The sequence below is a fragment of the Gouania willdenowi genome, chromosome 17 (assembly GCF_900634775.1).
Source record: "Gouania willdenowi chromosome 17, fGouWil2.1, whole genome shotgun sequence".
Classification (NCBI taxonomy): domain Eukaryota; kingdom Metazoa; phylum Chordata; class Actinopteri; order Blenniiformes; family Gobiesocidae; genus Gouania; species Gouania willdenowi.
In genome coordinates, this window is record NC_041060.1 from 5408318 (window position 1) to 5430933 (window position 22616).

The 22616-nt window shown below is 41.8% G+C and overlaps 1 protein-coding gene across 5 annotated transcripts in view; it reads left to right on the plus strand.

Annotated features, from left to right (window-relative positions):
- greb1l (GREB1 like retinoic acid receptor coactivator) overlaps positions 1-15927 on the plus strand; it is a 42731-nt gene extending 26804 nt beyond the window's left edge. For all 5 annotated transcript variants that reach the window (XM_028473337.1, XM_028473332.1, XM_028473333.1 and 2 more), the window contains exons 12-34: positions 910-1095; positions 2409-2708; positions 2790-2918; positions 4592-4717; positions 6423-6620; positions 6882-7062; positions 7140-7329; positions 7475-7608; positions 7760-8102; positions 8425-8540; positions 8731-8963; positions 9467-9930; positions 10032-10137; positions 10206-10352; positions 11471-11604; positions 11787-11948; positions 12023-12227; positions 13081-13243; positions 13328-13555; positions 13674-13815; positions 13890-14090; positions 14736-14874; positions 14953-15927. In XM_028473337.1, the coding sequence (XP_028329138.1) occupies positions 910-1095; positions 2409-2708; positions 2790-2918; positions 4592-4717; positions 6423-6620; positions 6882-7062; positions 7140-7329; positions 7475-7608; positions 7760-8102; positions 8425-8540; positions 8731-8963; positions 9467-9930; positions 10032-10137; positions 10206-10352; positions 11471-11604; positions 11787-11948; positions 12023-12227; positions 13081-13243; positions 13328-13555; positions 13674-13815; positions 13890-14090; positions 14736-14874; positions 14953-15116 (4391 nt within the window). In that variant the 3' untranslated portion in view covers positions 15117-15927. The remainder of the gene's footprint in view (positions 1-909; positions 1096-2408; positions 2709-2789; positions 2919-4591; positions 4718-6422; positions 6621-6881; positions 7063-7139; positions 7330-7474; positions 7609-7759; positions 8103-8424; positions 8541-8730; positions 8964-9466; positions 9931-10031; positions 10138-10205; positions 10353-11470; positions 11605-11786; positions 11949-12022; positions 12228-13080; positions 13244-13327; positions 13556-13673; positions 13816-13889; positions 14091-14735; positions 14875-14952) is intronic.
- Positions 15928-22616: the final 6689 nt, after the last annotated feature.

Below are 22616 nucleotides of genomic sequence, written 5' to 3' on the forward strand. Positions count from 1 at the left end.
TGATGAAGGGGCTTCAAACCTTTGGAGACCCTGACCAACCTCCTGTATTCTGTTAGAACTAGAACCAGAACTAGAACCTGAACCAGAATCAGAACCAGCAAACAGGATGTGCAACAATAGTTAGACACTATTTCTGATTGGCTTTTGAAATAAAAAAAAACAAATCCAAGTGATGCCATTGCTTCATTATCCTGTGTTATCATTGCACACATCACTAAAAAATATCTAAAAACAAAACAATATTTTTGATGGTGATAAATAAACATCAATTAGTTACAGAATGAAATATATTATTTGTGGTTGATATTGAGCTGTTTGGGGAATATTTAATGAGGCCAAACAGTCTTTATACTTTGCTGTAGGTCTATACTGTTATAACCTGTCTAATTACTGTAGGTTTATACTGTTATAATCTATCTAATCACTGTATTTCTATACTGTTATAACCTACCTAATCACTGTAGGCTGTTGGTTGAACTAATCACACTAAAACCTTATTAATAAAGTAAATATCTAAAGGCAAAACTGTATGATCCAAATATAGGATTATTTGATACATTTGTAAAGTTTCATTACATTTTGGGCCTGAAATCCTTCTGAATCCATCTTTATGATGGATCAGTTTAATCCAGACTTTTAGAATCAAAGTGATCCCAGTCATACTAAAAAGTTCTGAAAAATCCAAACTAAAGGTTTGATCTGGATCAAAATTAAGATTGGGTTACGTGACCTAATCCGATTACGTAATCGGTTTTTTACTTTTGAAACATCCATTTTCAAGATTTGATCCAATCCGTTATCCAGAATGATTAAAGTGGACCTCAGCGAGCAGGAGGAGGAAGAGGAGGATGAAGAACGCTCTGACAGAACCGGTCTGCCTAACCCTGGTCCATGTGCTTTATATTTCAGGTCACGGTACCCTACCGTACTTCTACGGCAACGTGGGGGACATCGTGGTGAGCCCCCTGCTGGTGAGCTGCTATCAGAGCAGTTCTGTATCGGAGCAGACGCTGCAGAATGTGGGCGTGGCCAGTAGTCAGCTACTGAGTGTGGAGACCATGATCCTGCTCACCTTACAGTACCTGGCCCGTCTAGGTGAGAACATGTGATTTCAGTCTAACTCAGTGCTGGGACACATGACAAACAGGAGGACATTTTCAATTTCATCACAATTCTAAAAGTCCTTTCTTCATTAACGATGAAGATCAATAACACTGAACACACACAAAGAAAGTAATAACGAGAACCTAAAACTGTAGCATAAATTAAAAGAGCATTAAATGATTAGACTGCACTAGATATGGACCTGGAACTAAAGTGTAAAAATTGTGATTTATGTCAGCATGTGAAGTTACAGAAGCTTATTGCATTCACTGAAGAAACAACTGTTTTATATTTTCTGAATATAAGTAAATAAAAAACATTGCCCTGTTTTTCTGATTTTATAGGAAATATCTTTCGGTTTTTCTGAATTTCCTTGAAAAACTTATCTCATCAATTCAGAAAAACTGAAAAATATTTCCTAGAAAAAGCCAAATTTTATTTATTTATTTATTTATTTTTAGTGAATGCAATAAGCTTCTGTATGAAGTGGAGTGAACAATAAACAAACACATTTTCATAAAGTGACTTAAAAATGTTTTTTTTTTTTTTTTTTTTTTTTTCAGTTTTTTGTTTCTTTAAACTTTTTGTCACAGATTGCGAACAGTGTTTGGTTATTTCCTGTATTTTTGGTAATTGTGATTTTAAATTCGTTTTTTATGCAGGTTATTAGTTTAATTTAGTTTTTGACTAATTGTGAAATATGACGTTCCCTGTTTGTTCAATACATTTGAAAATGTGTTGATGGGATTATTATTGTTATTATTATTATTTAATCAAAAGTGGGAAACGCCCAAAACAATTGTCATGTGGCCTAACTCACATGTGTCAAACTCAAATCAGGCCCTTTAGAGCATCCAATTCGGCCTGTAGCAAAAAGCAAAAAAAGTCACAGAAGCAGTGAATCATTGTGTAAATTACCAACTAATTCAGTTGTAGATATCTCCAATTTAATACACAAATTCAATTAAACTCCACACGCAGAGCATGAATAATCTCAATTTATAAAAAGAAATCAACATTTTTCCAAAACCCTACAATTTTCTTCAAATTATTCCACAAAATGTATCCAATCACATATTAATTGGTCACAAAATCACATAAATGGAGCATAAAGATCCTGCAGGGACTGAAATCTGTCACTTATTGCTTTAATATTATCAGTGTCATACATATTTTATAATTTATTTATACATGGAAGTGCAAACTAGAGCATAGTAATGATTAAAATACTGAGGCCCTCTGAAGATAAACTGCTCTGTATTTGGCCTCTGGTCTAACTGGTTCCCCCTGATGTTCTCCTGCAGCTCCTGATCAGATCCCTTTGAGGGAGGAGCTAGAACAGATCCTGTTTAATGCCATGCAATGCTGCAGTGGGGGCGTGGCCGTGCCCCCCCCTCAGCTGCCCTGGTTGGCTCGGCTGGAGGCTAGCGTGTCGGGGGGAGGGGTTCAGGTGCTGGTCACCCACAGCTCTCTGGGAGAAGGAATCTCTGAGTCTCTGCGCTCGCTGAGTGAGACTCCGCCCCTTCAGCAGAGCCTGCCCACCTACGTGCTGATCATCTGCTCCTCAAAGATCCACGGCAACCAGTTCTGTGTGCTGGTCCTAGGTCAGTGTCCTCAGAATCACTATCACACCTGTAGCCCCCCCCCCCACCTTTGATCCATCATCAAAGCTTCTGTTTTCACAGGAAAGTTCCAGGCTCGAGCGTTAGCTGAAGGGATGCTAACAACCAACGAGTTCCTGAAGGAGATCAGCTACGAGCTGATCACAGGGAAAGTTAGCGTGTTAGCATCACACTTCAAAACCACATCACTGGGTGAGTGACACATAGGCCACGCCCCCAGCCTGACAGAGGGTCACATAGTCACAGGTTCTTTTAATGTGATGAATTCTCCATCAAATATCATCTTCATACATCCAAATATATTTATGTATAAACATCATATTTGTTATGTACGTTATCTTGGACTTTTTACTTTTTACTTTCTGGATCATTTCATTTAGGATCCCACGTACTTTAGTCTAAAAAAATCAGAAATTTCTACCAATTGTTCTGTAATAATTCAATATTCACACTGTAAATGTTTAGTTTTATCTGATGAATACTTTTTTAAATCTAGACAATTTAGTGAGGGGGGTGTGTCCTTTTTTTTCTATTTTCAGCTTCCAATATCTCAAGAACTACATCACATAGGAAAAATAAATGTGGTACAGTAATACAGCTCCACCTACTCTCTCAGAATATAGAAAAATATCTGCTATACATAATATCTGATGGACATACCAGCTCCTCAAAATAGTAAAAAAGTGAGTGTGTGTTTGGGTCTGGAACATGTTTGGGCCTTCAGTAAATAACTTAGACTATGTCTCAGCTCCCTGTCATTCTATCAGCTTTGAGCTATGAACATAGACTGTTCACATCACTAATGCTTTATTCACATACGTATATGCATTGGTTCTTGGGTGACACGCTCTGGAAATATGAACAAATGCTTTTTGTTTGAACTATTTTTCATTGGCCCATAACTACATGTTTTAATTTATAGTAAAATAAAAAAAATTTCTTCATGCAACTTCTTCATTTTTATTTTGGACCCCAATTTTGGATTATTTCACCACTCGTGATTATAGAAAATCCTAGATAGTCCATTGTAGCTTGGCTCTGTGTCTAATAATAATTTATTGTTTTAGTTTTTCACTAGTAACATACAAAATATAAAAACCATTGCATTAGAAAAACATTTATTTTTGAAAACTTAATATTAATTATGAACAAACCATCACTCACTAAATTACTGATATCTCACTAACCATTCATCCAGTCAAACTAAAAATGTACAGTGTGGCTATTGAATAATCACTGAACAATTGATAATAAAAAAAATCTGAATTTTTTGAGACTGGGTCATTTGTCAAAATGACGTTGAATGACCCTTCTGCATTTTTATGTTTTCTGGCTTTTTGTATCTTTGGCTGCTGTAACGGGTGAATTTTCCCAGTGTGGGATAAATAAAGTCTAATCTAACCTAATCTGTGCAAAATAAGAAAAATAATTCATCTCGATGGAAAAAGTGACAGATCTATTTTTAGAGATCACTTTTTATTATTACTTTTTCAACAACGTTCTCCTAAACTTTTTTTTTTCTTCCTTTTTTCCCCTTTAGCATTTATATTTGTCTTTTCTTTAAAACCATGTCTGCATTTGTCCTGAGAGTAAATAATGTTTTCTTATTAATTCATTCATTTATTATGTTGTGTAACTGTGAGCGTTATGATAGACTTTACTGAATCACAAGATCAATACAGTCAAGAAAAAAAAAATCATATTTGTCCAGAAATTATTGCTCTACATGTCATGTGTACCTCAGACATTAATAAACAGATATGATGTCAACAGATGTGACATTTACTGACAAACTTCAGCTGATATTATCGTCCATCTTTACCAAAAATAACTAATTATTATTGTGTGTTTGTGTGTGTTTCCAGGGGAGAATCTGGACAAACAGCTGCTGAGATATCAGCGCCGCCGCAGAGGAAAGGTCGTTCAGGGCGAGGTCACCGAGACCATCCACAGCCAGGAGGGAGGGGCCATGTCGCCCACCACAGAGCCCGGTTAGAGACACACACACATACGCACACACACACTCGTCTCTGTTCCACTGAACCAGGTTAGACTGCTCTTAAACACACACACACCGACTCACTGTTATAATTAAGGTCATGATATCATATTATGTAGTCTCCTGCACACACACAGACACACACACATTCTGTCTCAGAAAAAAATAATGGAAAAAAATAATAAGAGACATGGGAATAAAATGAAAGGAAATAAAGAGATGATGGTCCTTCAGTCAGAATAAAACATGAATCATTTCATGTGATTTTATAACATTTTCAGGACATCCCACGCACTTCAGTGTCAAAAATTCTGAGATTTTTTACTAGTTCTTTTGTGATTTTTCATATTTACTGTTATGATAATGATAGTGGTCAGTCAAATGACTAGGTTCCAGCAAGTAAAACAAATTAAATTGTGTGACGGAAAATCATAATTTACGTTGAATTAAATTACCCCCACCCCCCCCCTTTCAAAAAGATCTACGAGAGGCTCTTGACATCCACTCATAGAATATTCATGTCAAATTACAGCTCAATTCAATGAGCATTAACGGAGGAATGGTCATTTGAAGAATGACTGGCGTCTCCGTGGCACATACTGAGTAATGGGCCCTAGTCATATATTGGTATCTGTCAATGATTCTGTACCACCAACTGTCGCAATATTTAACTCACAAAGAAATGAGAAAACAACTTTAATGGAAATTGAAGAAAAAAAGGGGGGTGGGCCCCTAATCGAATTGTGCAAGGCATAATCATAATCGACATTGAATTACCTTTGAAATGATATTACACATGACAATGTGCCCATAAATTTGGAAATTCCCGGAAATGGTGGGTGGGCCCCCGAGACCCATTTCAAAAAAGCATCTCATCATATTCCATATTTATACCAAACTGCATTCCGATCTAACGAGAACTAACGGAGGAGTAGTCATTTGAAAAATAGGGCCCCCCTGGCGCCCTCGTGACACGTACGGGGTAATGGGCCCCATTTTTATATTGGTGTATGCCAATGATTCGGTACCACCAACCGTCGTAACATTTGACTCGCAAATTAATGAGAAATTTACTTTTGTTTTTCTTTTGGGGCCCCAAATCGAAAATCGAGCTCCAAGCGTCAATGCGTACACATCCATATATTATACCTACCAATGAAAATAGTAAAAAAAAAAGTATTTTATTCATATTTACAGAGCGTGTCACCCAAGAACCAATGCATATATGTGACTAATCGTTAGTGATGTAAACAATCTATGTTCATAGCTCAAAGCTGAGAGAGTAGGTGGAGCTGTATTACTGTACCACATTTATCTTTCCTATGTGATGTAGTTCCTGAGATATTGGAAGCTGAAAATGTATGAAAAATAAGGACACACCCCCTAACTTAATTCTCCATATCTCAAAAAGTTTTCATCAGATCAAACTAAACATGTACAGTGTGAATATTGAATAATTACAGAACAATTGGTAAAAAAAAATTGCGTGGGTTAGTTGATTAAATGGCATGAAATGACACATTTTTTCATTTTTTTTGTAAAACTTAAATTAAAAGTCAGTCTATCATTCATATAAAAACATGAATAGATCCCGTTTTATTACTATAGCAGTTATCTTTTGTTCTCTGTGAAAACGTGAGGAACCAGAGTTAATTTATGTTTGTAAATATTTTTGTGTGTGTGTGTGTGCGTCCTAGAGTTCTTTACTAAGGTCTTCCAGATCTTCCCAGCCCAGCTGGGCGTGGCCCGTAGCCTCCTCTCTCAGGTTTGTTCTCTCGCTGACTCTGGGACTCACCACCTGGACCTGGGTCGGTTCTCTAAGGTGGACTTCCTGGTTCTGGTCCCTCCGTCTCATGTTCTGGTTCATCAGACTGCTCAGCGCATCAGAGAGTCTGGTTAGTGTTCATACACAGTCGTGTGAATGTCTGTTTGTGTGTGTGTGTGTGTGTGTGTATATATATATATGTGTAGATTAGTGGTGGAATGTGATCAATATGAGGCTTTGGAAAAGAGACAAAATGTATTTATTGTCCTATTGACGTGACTGTAATGTACATGAGCTCTGAGTGAGATGGTCCCACCCCTAATATATATGTATGTGTGTATATAAAGTATGTTCCATTGTGCTGATCGATGAGGTTCTCTCTACCTCTCAGGGGTTCTGGTGGACCTGGGGAACGAGGACGTTCTATCTGCTCATCACAGAGCTGAGAAGTATGTGGTCCGTCTGGACTCAGACGTTCACTGTAGAATGGAGACGTTCATGAAGAAGGTCCGACAGAACCCGTACACGCTGTTCGTCCTGGTCCACGACAACTCACACGTGGACCTCACCAGGTACAGAACAAACCAGGGAATGTTCTCCTTTAGTGTATGTGTTCCTCTCTCACTCTGTGTGTGTGTGTGTTCCTCAGTGCTCTGTCTGGCTCAGTGAGTCATGGGGACCTTCAGGGTCTTTCTGACCGTGTGGTGAACTGTTCTGAGGTCCTCGAGGCCGAGAACCTCCTGGTGCTCCAGGTCAGCTGCTTCCCCTACACGCTGCAGAGCAGACAGTCCAGGATCAGCATCCACAACGAGGTCCACTGGCCCACAGAGGAACCCACGGTGAGGAGACCACACCACCTTTAGCTTAGCTTAGCTTTAGCTCCACCTGCTGGACATACAGTGTAGCTGGAACTCTCCACGGATTGATTCACACTCCCAGGTTTGACCTCTGACCTCTGACATGCAGTGCTGTGTGTGTCCATAGGGGGAGCTCTCTGATGATGAGTTGGTTTACTTTGGCCTGAAGGACTTCAGCCAATCACTGCAGTGGGGTGTGGCCAGTCCCATCCTACGATGTGACGACGCCTTCGAGAAGATGGTTCATTCACTACTGGAGAGGTTAGTTTCTAGTGATGATGATGATGATGTAACAGACACCCCCACCTCCACAGCTTGGTGATATTGATGATGGTGGTAGTGATGATAATTTTATGAATGTTGATGATGAGTTTCTATAAGTGATGATGACGATGGCGTATTCCCCCCTCAGACACCCCCACCTCCACAGCATGGTGATTCGTAGCTACCTGCTGATTCAGCAGTACACAGAGGCCATGATGGCTCTGACGTCCTCACCCTGCCTGAGGGACCATGTGACCCCAGAGACTCTGTCCATGGTGGAGGACCTGATCAATGCCCCCAGCAGAGAGGCCGCCCAGGGGCGGGGCCACATGCTGCTGGTTCGAGTCCCGTCTCTGCAGTTGGCCATGCTGGCTCGAGAACGTCTGGAGGACGTCAGAGACAAACTGGGTCTGCAGATGTGCTTTGCTGTGATACTGGGTAGTCCTTCATCTGAGCTCCAGATCTCCAAGAACTTCATCAGCCTGCTCCGGGTGAGACAGAGAGACCAGATAGTTAGATTAGTTAGAGGGGTTAGAAATGAGAGGAGGAGACAAGACGAGATGATTACAGAAAAGATCAGAGCATGATATAGTCCTCCAATGAGTTCTTCGATTAGTCTTCCTAATAGTTCTCCGATTAGTCCTCCATTTAGTACTCTTAATAGTCCTCCTAATAGTTCTCTGATTAGTTCTCAGGTTAGTCCTCCGATTAGTCCTCTGATTGGTCCTGTGAATAGTTCTCTGATTAGTCCTGTGATTGTCTTCAGTCCGTGTTTGGCCCGTCTCTGTAACATCTGTGTAATGTTCTCCTCAGACTTGGAGAGGCTGTGAGAACGATGACTGGGTTCCTCACACCTATGAGGACTTGGAGGGATTGTCCTGCATCGTCATCCTCACGGGGAAGGATCCTCTGGGAGAGACCTTTCCCAGGTACCACCCTGAACCGCCCTCCCCTCTCTCTTACCTCCCACTCTGTGTTTACCAACATGTGGGAGACAAAAGCCCAAACATGTACTGGATAGGGGTGTACGATACCATACGATAACGGTTTTCTGACTGTATCTGGTTCCCATGTGAGGCTCCTCCTTGACTGATGATGTCACACCGCGTGTTCCTTCAGGTCTCTGAAGTACAGCGACCTCCGTCTGATTGACTCCAGCTACCTGACGCGCACGGCACTGGAGCAGGAGGTGGGCCTGGCCTGCACCTACGTGTCCAGGACCGTCGTCCAGGAGCCGAAACGGGGCGAGATGTCCCGGGAGTCGGACGGAGAAAAACCTTCAACCAGCCTGAACGACGGAGAGGAACTGGAACGACCTCAGAGCAATGGGAGCGCCGCCACCAGGACGTCAGGTGAGTCCCACGCCATCACACATTCTGTAATATGACACAAACAAACACACAAAACAACACAAACGCTGTTGTGTGTCTGTGAGGATACAAACCGGTCACTGCCAGGGTTGGAGTCAATTAAATGTTTTATTAAAGTTTAATTACAATTAATCACAATTACTGAGCCTTTAATAAATAACCCTTTCAAAACGTAATTTTTCTCTTGTGTTTGCTTTCTGTTAGCATCTCTAATGATAATTGGTCACTTTGGCCCATGTCTTAAATCAGCTGTAAAATTCACTAAAACATATTATCATCATCCAATTAGTTTCCTAATCAATGACAATCACTGTTTTGTAGAACAATAAATGAGGTGCATTACAATAGGGTCCTACTCACCGTTGTTGCTCGGGCCCTAATTATGTCATAGTTGTAATTAATTACCAATTACGCGATTACAATTAAAATTGACCCCCAACCCTGGTCGCTGCACAGACTGATGATGATGATGATTATGTTTTCAGGCTCATTGGTTGAAAATGGCGTCAGCTCTTCGGACGTTGGCACTCTGACTCTGAAGCAGGAGTGTGACTCTGCAGGAAGCCACGCCCCCCACTCCAAGCCCCGCCCCTACCCCTCCCTGTCCTCACCTTCATCCTCCTCTTCCTCCTCCACTCAGAGGCCCAGCCAGTCCACGCAGTGCCAGCGTGAACCCCGCAGGGCGGCGCCGCGCACTCTGGTGGTGTCGCGGGCGGCCTACGGACTGCTGGGGGGTCAGTGGGGGGGTCAGCGGGGGTCTTGCTTGCTGCTGCCTCACGCTGACGTGGCGTGGAGCAGCTCGCTGCGGCCGCCGCTCGCCCCCGGCCTGCAGGGGGCACAGCAGAGCGAATACTACCGCCAGTGGACCGTTACCAGGCAGCAGCACGCCGACCACGATGCCTCCACAGAACCGCACACACGCCGCCTGTTGCTCAGTGGACCCCCACAGGTTCGCACCGTCGGTAGTTAGTGCCACCGCTAGTTGGCGCCACCGCTAGTCTTTCAGTGTAGGTGTTATTAATGATAATAATATATTATCATCATCATCAGGTGGGAAAGACTGGCGCTTACCTGCAGTTCATCAGGATTCTCTTTAAGATGTTGATCCGTCTGTCAGAGGTCGATGTGTACGATGAAGAGGAGGAGGAAGAGGAAGGTGAGGCGTTAATATTATTATTGTTGTTGTTGTCATTATTAATAATAATGTTATTGTTTATGCTGCAGAGGACGTTGATCATGTGACTCCACTGAGTTCTCTGTGGCCTGATGTGGAGGCGGTGGGGAGGTTGACCTTTGACCCCAGTCCTCGAGATCCAAAGTTCCGAAACGCCAGCCCGGTTTACTCTGACAGGACGGGAAGGAGCTCTAGAGGTGATCCTCACATGTGGAGATGGTTTTAACAGTTAACATTTAACAGTTAGGACTGAGCAGTTAGCATTTAACAGTTAGGACCTAGCAGTTAGCATTTAACAGTTAGGACTTAGCAGTTAGCATTTAACAGTTAGGACTTAGCAGTTAGCATTTAACAGTTAGGACTTAGCAGTTAGCATTTAACAGTTAGGACTTAGCAGTTAGCATTTAACAGTTAGGACTTAGCAGTTAGCATTTAACAGTTTGGACTTAGCAGTTAGCATTTAACACTTAGGACTTAGCAGTTAGCATTCAACACTTAGGACTTAGCAGTTAGCATTTAACAGTTAGGACTTAGCAGTTAGCATTTAACAGTTAGGACTTAGCAGTAAGCACTTAGCAATTAGAACTTAACAGTTAGAGATTAATGCTGGGGTTTGTAGAATCGTGAGGCACTCCACGCTTCCCCCTCCTCATCTGAACGAAACTCTTGAGTGCACGCGCACACTGTGGAACTTTTTGCGACTGTTTTCTCCATCAACACTAATACCAAATGTAGGAACTTTATCTTGTGCTATTGGAGAGTTTTCTGATGTTTTAGAAACATGAAAGCATGCATCACTAGCTGCTGTGCGAACAGTAAGAGGGTCAGAGTCACAGCTGCTCCTCAAACACAAGCAGCCGATCTCAGCTGATCAGAGCAGACAAAATGACCAAAGGAAACCAAAAAAAAGTACATACCCCAGCTTTAACAGTTGGCATTTAGCAGTTAACAGCTATCAGTAGCAGTTAGCACTTCGTAGTTATCGCTTAGCAGTCAGCACTTAGCAGTCAGGACTTAGCAGTCAGCACTTAGCAGTCAGCACTTAGCAGTCAGCACTTAGCCGTTAGCACTTAGCAGTCAGCACTTAGCCGTTAGCACTTAGCAGTTAGCACTTAGCACTTAGCAGTTAGTACAAACTCAAAACAAGCTGGAGGAACAGTCCAAAGTTCCTCCTCCATGTTCTAAGTGTGGTATCTGGTTTAACACCATTTATATTTTTTCCAAGTGATAAAAATAAAAATATGGTAGCATGGATTTACCAGTACTCCCAGTAGAACTGCTCTGACTGTAACCATCTCTATCTTTCTGTGTGTAGCAATGAAACAGGAAGTCCAGAGAGGAGCTCCCAGAGCCACTAAGTCTATCCGTCTGAGCAGGTTTGCTTCTCACAACTCCTTCCATCACTGTGAACAGTGTCACAGCTACAGTGACCCCGCCCCCAACCTACAGGTGAGAAACCCCAGGGGCGTGGCCTGTCTGAGGGATGCCACTCAGGTCTCAGTGTGCGAGTGCTCCTTGTATTCAGTGTGTATTAGTTGTGTATTGAGCGTGTATTAGTTATCTATTAATTGTGTTGTTCCTCCTAATAATTGTGTACTAGTTGTGTAATAATCATGTTGTTCCTCCTACAGTTGTCTGAATGCTCCTTCCACTCCTTCACGTTCTGCTCATCCATGCTGGGGGAGGAGGTCCAGCTACAGTTTGTGATCCCAAAGAACAAAGAGCATCACTTTGTGTTCAGTCAGCAGGGAAAACACCTGGAGAGTCTCCGCCTCCCTCTGATCTCCTCTCAGGTATCAGCTCTCATGGCTCCTCTTCCTTCTCCTCCTGGCTCCTCCTCCTGGTGGTTAACTCTCTCCTCTTCCAGGACTCAGACGTTCTGAGGAGTCCTATCTTCACTCCGACCACAGGACGTCACGAGCACGGCCTGCTTAACCTGTTTCACGCCATGGATGGCCACGCCCACCTCCACGTGTTGGTGGTCAAACAGTCAGAGATGTCCGTGTACAGGAAGTACTGGCCCAACCACATCCTGTTGGTGCTGCCCGCCGTCTTCAATCACAGCGGAGTCGGTGAGAGACATTAAAAACACACTAAATATATCTTTATATTAAACGTTAGAGCTTCTGTCAGTCACTGATTAGTCCTGGAGCCAGATTTCTCTTTGAACCATTGGTACTATCCTCTAAACTTTCATATAGAAACATGAGAAACTCCATCAGTGACTTTACTCTCACACTGCCTTAGTTACTAACTTTGTTACTTATTTAGAACTTACTTTACTTCATGTGTTGTTACTCACTCAGTTACGCACATACATAGTTATTTAGTTACTTTGTTACATAGTTACTTAATTACTTAGTTACTTTAGTATTGACTTTATTTACTGTTATTTTCTGTTACTCAGTTACTCACATAGATAGTTATTTAGTTACTTTTTTGCATAGTTACTACTAACTTAGTTACTTTACTACTTTTATTTACTGTGTTATTTTGTTGTTACTCACTCAGTTACGTACATAGGTAGTTATTTAGTTACTTAGTTACATAGTTACTAAATTACTTACTTAATCAGTTACTGATTTAGTTACATACAGAGTTATTTAGTTACGTTGTTACATAGTTACTAACTTACATCGTTACTAACTAACCTAATTATTTAATACTTGCTTTCTTTACTGTTCATTGCTGTTACTCAGTCACTCGCATACATAGTTATTTAGTTATTTAGTTGCATAGTTACCTATTTAGTAATTACTTAATTTATTTATTTATTTATTTATTTAGTTATTTATTTTGTTGTTTGTGCATTGTGTGGTGCGTTCAGGTGCTGCTTGGTTCATGACCAAAGAGCTGTAACATACATAGTTACAGTAACTTAGTTAACGAGTTGTGTGTGTGTGTGTGTGTGTGTGGTGCGTTCAGGTGCGGCTCGGTTCATGATCAAAGAGCTGTCCTACCATAATCTGGAGCTGGAGAGGAACCGTGTGGAGGAGCAGGGAGTGAAGAGACACGACGTCTGGCCTTTTATCGTCATGATGGATGACTCCTGTGTGCTGTGGGGGGCGCAGCGGGGGGCGGACGCCAGGTACGCACACACAGACACACACACACACACACCCTGTCCCTGTGTCTCAGCCCCCCCTCCCCTGTTTGTGTGTGTGTCCCACAGTGAGGGGGCAGACAGTGCGTGGCCCCTGGTGGACGTGTCCCTGAGGGCCGTCCTCCAGCACATGGAGAACACCCCTAAGGTCTCTCTCTACTCCGTGTGTGGGGTGCGTAAGTGGAGCAGCAGCGCCGCACACAGAACTCCCAGCACGCCTTTCAGCCGCTGTCACCTGCACGACTTCGTCATGCTGAACGTGGACCTGACGCAGAACGTCCAGTACGACCTGAACCGGTAAAATAAACGCTGTTTGCTGATCAGTTATGTTTATCACTCCCCCTGTGGCTGCCTGAAGAACAGCAGCTCCTGTGATGATGATGATGATGATGATGATGATGATGATGATGTGCAGGTATGACTGTGATGAGGTGGATTTCAACCTGAGAGTGAACAGCAGTGGTTTGCTGCTCTGTCGCTTTAACAACTTTTTCCTGATGAAGAAACACATCCCAGTGGGAGGGAACCAGCACTTCCTGGTTAAACCTAAGCTCACGGTGGGTGTTCTTGCTCAGCTCTCAGGGCTCTTCCCACTCTGACTCCTCCCACTCATTCTTCTTCTCCTGTGTAGGAGATTGAGACGTTGGCGCCCATAAGCCCCTCCCAGTACGTGTGTGCCCCCGACAGTAAACAGACGCTACTGGACGCTCCCGCTCAGTTCCTGTTGGAGCGCTTCCTGCAGAGCTGCAGCCACCGACTGTTTCCTAAAGCCGTGCAAAATAGGAGGAACCCTGTGTTAGCTATAGATAGCTACCTGGACCTTAGCGCTGAGGTAGGAGCAGGCTCCACCCACACACCCACACCAAGGATTCATTAGGACCACAGATACATCCAACATACAGCAACAGGAAGTGGCAGCTAACAATAACAGGAAGCTGCAGCTAACAGTAACAGGAAGCTGCAGCTAACAGTAACAGGAAGTGGCATTTAACAGCAACAGGAAGTGGCATTTAACAGTAACAGGAAGTGGCAGGTAACAGGCAGTTGCATCTAACATTAACGGGAAGTGGCAGCCAACGGCAACAGGAAGTGGCAGCTAACATCAATGGGTAGTGGCAGCTAACAGTAACAGGAAGTGGAATCTAATATTAACAGGAAGTGGCAGCTAACAGCAACAGGATGTGGTAGCTAACAACAACAGGAAGTGGAAGCTAACAGCATGGGGTAGTGGAAGCTAACAGCAACAGGACGTTGCAGCTAACAGTAACAGGAAGTGGAAGCTAACAGCAACAGGAAGTGGCAGCTAACAGTTACAGGAACTGTGACCAAAGCAGGCGTCCAATCACAAGGAGCCACGCCCACATCACATACGACAAACACACAGTGGGCGTGGCTTATTTTTAACTCTCGTCTTGCATCTTTACCGATTACTGACGACTAGAAACCTAACGACAACTGATTTCTGTGTGTGTCTCAGATCTCTGTGTGTTACATCAACTCTCGTCCTCACTCCACTAACCTGAACCATGAGGATCTCCAGTTCAGTGGTCTGTTGCTCTATCTCTGCGACTCCTTCGTCGTCTCTGCTCTGCTCAAGAAGTTCTGCTTCCTCAAAGGTATCCGATCTCTTATAGATCATTAGTGATCCCAGAGAACCTTTGTTAAAAATTATTCACTGTTTTGTGTGTTTTTAGGAGCGACCCTGTGTGTGATCTGTCAGGACCGCAGCTCCTTACGGCAGACCATCGTCCGTTTGGAGCTGGAGGACGAGTGGCAGTTCCGCCTCAGAGATGAGTTCCAGACGGCCAACTGCAGCGAGGACCGGCCGCTCTACTTTCTGACTGGCCGACACGTCTGAGGAGGAAGTGTGAGACGCTTTAAAGGATCTCAGGGCTTTATGAGGAAGTCTTATTTCAGTGTTTGGACACCAAAGAGGCCCTTGCTGCTGTTTCTCTGCATCCTGACTGAAGCCAGTCATTCCTACTGTGAGAGTTACTTTCTGCTTCATAACACTAACAGGAACAGGTCACTACTCTCCAGCAGGTGGCAGTAGAGATATGTTATCCTGTTAGCAATAGGCTAATGCTAAACCCTGATTGTAATCACAGTCCTTTTGATTCTTTTTGATCCCAATCAGCCAATCACTGCCACTGTGACATCATGAGGCTCCATGTTGGACACAGAGAAAAGGTTAAGACTTTTTACTTGAAGCTGAACTTGTTTTTTGTTGTTTGGTCCCAAAGAAAAGCTGCCATTGGTGACTTTGTGCTGTTCACATCTGTGTTTACATGTTAATATATTATTTTCCGCTCCTCGCCGTGTTGGGACACTACCTATAGATGTTTCTACCTATAGATGTTTCTGCAGCTTGGGGATCATTTGGCTCCTGGAGCTTTTCTTTATTTATTCGCCGAGCCTGTTTTTTTTAGACTGATGATAATCATGTTTAAGTGTAATATTTGAGAGGCTTTGCACACAATGCTTGAATGGACTCAGCCCTGTGTCCCACGGCCACTGAATGTTTGTTTCCTTTGGATTATTTAATAGCTGATAATATGCAACTTGCTCTCACAATCGTCACTGCAGCCCAGTGCGGACCTACCTCACCTTCAGAGCCTGCTATTGCTGTTGGAAACCTATGAATGTAATAAAAAATCTGACAAAACCAAGCCTTTGTGTTCTCTGAAACATGTTGTCATTACCAAAGTCCCACAGTCAGCACATACAGTATGTTACTACCATGTGAAATACGTGAAAGAAAAGCTCCAACCAAACTAAACATCCTAATGTGAGCATCCAGCAGCTTTTATATTCATATTTCTATTTCGTCTTTTACATGTGAGCACAAAAGCACTTTTTGGATTTTTGCTCAGGATTCTGGGTTTCATTCTCTTTAATAACTATGGTTCATTAGGTTTAGTTTAAAAATGAAGTTTTATGAAGTAAAAAAAAAAATCTCTAACTCACTTTTTGTTTTTGGAAACTTTCATTCATAAATGTAGACTTATTTTTTAAAAAATGGAGCAACATTTGTCACATTTTTTGAATGAGTTAAAAATAATAAATCTTTAATGGATTCAGGCTGATAATCCAATGGTTCTCACTCACAATCAAGAAATCCAAGATGGCTGCCATCGTTTCAATCATACCATAACTTGGATGTATAAACATGTTTGTGGCAAAATGTAGGTTTTTGGGGACAAGTATTGTCTTGAAATATCTTAAAATACTGTAAATTTCATCCAGCGCCAGAAATACAGTAAGATGGTCACCACAACACTTTACACATAGAAAGGGTGAAATTGTGATTTATTTGCAGCCACAACTCTGTATGACGAAGATGTATTTTAACGATTTGATTTCAATCTCCATCAAAACATTAATAAATCTATTTTCATTTATTTCTCAGGTAGATTATATCTATTGTGATCCTGGTGCATCAGCATTAATCTGATGATGTGTTTATTTTGCAGCACTTGTTTAATCATTGTACACAACATGTACAATGATTAAACTCACACTTTTGGTGTATATATATATATATATATATCAGTCCCATTGGTGTGTGAATGGGTGAATGAGTTGATATTGTAAAGAGCTTTGAGATTACTTCAATGTAGTCATAAAAGCGCTATATAAATCAAGTCCATTTACCATTCTACTATTTACTATTTAAATGAAATCACAATTTTTGATGTTATGGAAAGATTGAAATTCACAATATGGATGGTGGCTATCTTGGATCTTGCTCTGAGCACAATTTACAGTATTTTAAAATATATAATTAATTTCTTGACCCTGAAAACTTATTATTCACCACTGAGATCATGATTCTATGCCAAAGTTAGGACTACATTTCCACATTGGTGTTTAATGGTGTTCAATGCTGTTTAATGGTGTTTAATGTAGTTCAATGGTGTTTAATGGTGTTCAATGGTGTTTAATGTAGTTCAATGGTGTTTATTGTAGTTCGATGGTGTTTAATGGTGTGTGCTGGCGAGAGATTTGCTGGGGAAGAGGTAGTTGAGCTGCACGATTATGGCCAAAATGATAATCACGATTATGTTGATCAATAGTGTGATCACAATTATTTATGTTAGGGGAAAATCTGTATTTCTTTTGCACTACTTAAAAAACAAAACAATAAATGAACAGTTTACAGTGCAAAAAGAAGCTTTAAATAAAAATGATACAAAAAAGAAGAAATTTACCCAATAACGTAAAATATACCAAGGTGGTTAACTGAATAAATGCACTTTTACAGAGTGCTTTCACGAAATGCAACTCATTGGAAGTAATTACAGCTCGAAGCTCTCATCAATTTACCAAATTACTCAAAAGCTGCCGCTGGCTAATGGTTAAGAAAGTGCCTGATTTGATATGCAGCAGTGCCCACATTATAATTGTAAATATTGCCGACGATCAGGTTAATTTAATCGTGTCAACCAAAATTGTGATCACGATTAAAATGTGATTAATTGTGCAGCCCGAGTTGAGGGGATGTAATCTGTTTTGGTAATCTAGTAAATTCCACTGTGTCACAAAACTGGCTGAGGTTCATGACAAAAACATGCTGGATAGAGGGAATTAGAGGCAAATTGCATGTATTTACTTAACATAAACAACACAACTAAATGTCAAAACAACCCATCGAAGCATAAAAAAGTGTCTTGTTTTTGGAATACAGGAGGCAGCCGGAGAACCTGGAGAAAACCCACGCAAGCAAGGTGAGAATATGCAAACTCAAATGTCCACACCAGGACTTGAACCCAGAACCTTTTTGCAGTGAGGCAGACGTGCTAACCACTACTCCTTAGCCCTCTGGAGTCCAGGGAATAACTGAATGTTTTTTGACTACTTTTGATTTTACCTTTATATATTAGGGGTTGAACGACTACATTTTAAAGGCTGACTTTATGTGCATACTAGTTGAGTCAACGTCGACTAATCGATGACGTCACCAAGAACCGAAGCCGAGTGTCAGCCGAGTGCCGGTGTTGTGCCAAAATCTGTGACCGTAGGTGGCGACAGTTCCAACCCATGCGGCTTCTCGGCAGTCATTTACTCCCCCTTAAACACGTTTGTAATTCTTCACCAGTCTGCATTTACTTCACCCACCAGAGCATCATGTTTAAGGGAGAGTAAATAGCTCCTTAATAGCTACCCCGGCCTTTGTGCCGACAGTGGTGGGCTCATGTTCTCCTGTTGTCCTTACGGCCTTCTCTGCTTGACAGGGAGCTTCAGGGGCAGTGATCAGCTGTTTGTCTCCTGGGCTCCGCCTCATTACGGGAAGCCTCTCACAAAGCAGCGCCTGTCATACTGGGTGATGGAGGCGATCACTTTGGCTTTTGCGAGTCAGGGTCTGCAGCTGCCAGCGAGTTTGCATGCACACTGGACTTGGGGTTTTGCCACATCCTGGGCTTTATTCAGGAGAGTGTCTGTTCAGAACATTTGTGCTGCTGCGAGCTGGTCCTTGCCCCTCACTTTTGTCCAGTTTTACAGACCTGATGTCTCCGCTCCGTGTGTGGCACGGGCGATTCTCCTGTCCTGATCAGAACAGTGCTTGCCCTGTGGGCTTGTGTATACGTGATTAAGCTTGTCTGCAATACAGGAGCTACCACATTTCATAGTGAGACATCGAATGAGTAGTATGAAGGAGAACTTTAGGTTATCCACATATAACCCCGGTTCTCTGAGTAATATGAGTGAAATGTCTTACCTGACAACCCTTCTTGCTGGGCGAGTGACAGGAGGTGCTTATTTTGAATGGCATAGTATTCTCAGCCCACACTACTTATAGTAGGTGGGACTACCTACGGCGGACTGATATGTTTCACCAGCCTATCAGGATTGGCATAATGAGATTGTGCTTCTGCGGACTGCAACAGGGGCGTGCATCCCACTGTGAGACATCTCGCTCATATTACTCAGAGAACCGGGGTTATGTGAATAACCCAGTTTTCTGTAATAAATTGGCTAACACCATTTTTAAACCTTCACTACTTTTAAAAAGTTAAAATTACAAAAACCTTTCTTTTTCTTTTTTTTTTTTACACGTGTCCATCTTTTATTCTCACTGCTAAGTAACAGATGACGTCACGTCTTGTTGGTCTTAGCATTGGTTTTTATTGGCTGCTTATTCATCGTAAAACATGGAGTGCATGCGCCCTCACTCTCTAATCATTAAATCTGTGATCAATCTTGTGGGTCTTATGAAGACGTGAACTTAAGCTAAACACTGTCAGCTGGCTTGGCTTAGCTGGGGAGCTCCTTAGCTCCAGTTGTTGCTGCCGATCTGGCTGGTCCTCTTGGCCAGGCCGGCGCCTGGGTTCTCAGAAGTGGTTCTGTCACAAACATTGGTCATGGATGCACTGGCCTTGGGCTGTGGGATAAGATCATACTGAGCTTAACCTTAGATACGTTGATCCAAAATACCAGTTTTAGGTTTAGAATTCTTGATTGTGAGTGAGAACCATTGGTTCATGTTCATGTTTTCTACTAGTAATGAAACATATAGTTTGTTACAGTTTATGTATCTCAGTCCACGACCACTAGCTCTGGGATTTGGAGGGAGTTTAATCAGAAGAATATTATCAGATTCTTTAATTATGAAGGAACTGGTATCTACACAACAACCATTTTGCCACATAGACGTGAACCACATACATATATTCTGGTATTACCAAGAATGAAAAGGGATCACATATGGCAGAGTTTGTAATATTATGAGAATGTTGTATTGTTCTATTATCTTTGCCATATTTCACTTATTGTGTATACATATGTTGGTAATATTTTACCATTGATTTTGTTACAAAGAAGAATTATCAGAGTTATTGTAAGATATGTTATAGTCTGTGTGGTTTTTATTACTTTATTAGTTATAGTTAAATGATTAAACGATAGTTAGAATATGAAATTATCCATGATTAACTGTGTGTGTGCGTGTGTGTGTGTGTGTGTGTGTGTGTGTGTTTGCAAAACATATCCATTGTCCACCATAGCTGGTTTAAACTAGTTTGGGCCAGTGTGGGGGTATGTGACCCACTGCAGGGACATATGAGCCTTTTTCTCCCCCAAAGTTTTCGTGTTACCATATATGGTATTAAGCCTGCACCCAGAGCGCTGTTGCACAGCCCTCTGGGTGTGGTCTATGTTTTCTATAATAAATACCTGGTTCTGAGGCATCACCATCAGAGCAATCCAACTTATATCGGACTTTTGTGTCTCTTTTTGTTGGGTTTTTTCTCCGAGCTGCAGCTCGCACCTCTCTGCCTCTGGTCGCCTTTTAAGTCAGATAGTGTTTTTCTCCCTGAGTTGTGATTGCAACGGTCTTAACGTATTTAGACCCAACATTCACATTTTAGCAACGGTCTTAACGTATTTAGACCTAACAGTTATCTACAAAACTGGTTTTAGAGATCAAACAGATTCCTGATTTATCAAGTCAGAGTTAATCAAATTTAAAGATACTAGTCCAGTGCCTGTCGGAAGTATGTATTCATGTTGGAGCTTAAGTAGAGTTGTCAATTATGGGCAAATGAGTATGTGTTTGAAGGTTGGATGTACAAAGAGGTGTACATACTCTGTAGTGTTATAAAGGGCTATATTTGCGGGTGCAAACTAAAATAGTGTGTGTGATTTCCCTGGTTTAATTGTATGGAACATTCGCATGATGAATTGATAAATAAAGTTTGTACCAATACAGCAGTTTAGGTAGAATCTGATAAAATGCATACATTTGTACAAATAAAACTATTTATTTAGCATTGAAATTTTTTTAGTCTAGGGGTGATTATTGTGTGTGTGTGTGTGTGTGTGTTATTATGGTTGGTGCTGTATATTATAGGTGTTAAGGCGCTGTTAAAATCTTTCCTCTTTGTGGTTGTGGTACCGCATAGAAAGAACAGGCCAGTGTAGTGTAGAATAAACCTATGGTGAAAGTTTTCTACGGTAGACAATGGGCACGCGCACCTGGCGAATTGCGCATGCTCGTCTGTCATGTTGAAAGAAGGTATGATTCTTTCCTTTCATTTTTAAGGTTAAGGTTAGGATTAGGTTTTATCATTGTAGGAAAATTTAAGGTAGCAAAATGTTGTACGTATTTGTGTAAATATTTACTACACTATTAGTGTACATGCGCCTGTAGGAGGCTTTGAAGCGTAGGATTATTTCACACTACACCGGCACTCTCACTCACACGCTCGTGTCTCGCTACCTGTCAGTAGGCTCCTCAGTGGACGCAGTCTCACACACACGCACATGCATCAGCTGCGCATCAGGTTGAAATGCGTCCTTTGCCTGAAGAACCAGTTAATTTGTGATATGGTCTGCCATTGGCTGTCAACAACTTCCGGGAACTATTTGAAACTTCCGGGCACTCTTCCGTTGTCGCAACTCTCCTTAAACGGCTCTGTGTGCGTTCAGCATGTATATCCAAGGTGTGGATTAGGTTATAGCACGTGGTGAAAATATCAGCATTGATAATGCCGTGTTGACGGAGAAATGTGTATGTTTTGCTGCTTCCGGGTCCCATGATAACTTCCAGGTCCCATCCGTACGGGCCAGCGGTCAAACTAAACTGAAAATAAACGTTTTAAAATCACCAAAGAAGTCCAAAATAACAGATGCAAATCCTCGGGTTTCAGGAAGGCTGTTAAAAAAGTTTCAGGTCGACCAGACGCCCACTCAAGGAGATAATCAGGCAACACACACACACACAGACAGACAATCTTTGATTTATTAAATAGATAATTGAAGTGCAAACAATAATTCATATGTTTAAAGCTAAAAGCAGAACAGTGACAGTTCAAAGGTCATTTGTGAGTGTGTCTGAGAATGACGATGACATCACAATCCTCTCCAGGGCGTGGTTATCCCTATTGCTTGTTCACTTTTTTCTACCACATCTTTTCCTTCCCTTCGCCTCTCTATTGATGTGCTTGGACACAGAGCTCTGTGAACAGTCAGCCTCTTTAGCAATGACCTTTTGTGTCTCGCCCTCCTTGTGCAAGGTGTCAACTGTCAGCTCAGCAGTCTTTCACACGATTATGTGGTCTACAGCAGGAGTTCTCAACTGGTTTCACCCTGCGACCCACATTTTGCCACGGTCATTAATTTGCGACCCACTCTTTTTTTTCTTTTTTTTTTAGAATTCTTCAGACCAAGTTTAGTTTTTCAAAAGTAGCTGTTGAAAACACACATACATAATCTTTTTTAGAACATAAATCTATATATTTTCGTGTGCAACATGCATTTCACAGCATGCCTGTCAAAAAAAAAGTTTCTTTCAAAATAAAAGACAAGTCCAACATGAGAGACATTATGTGTTTATTTATTTTTAACCAGCTGTCCGCGA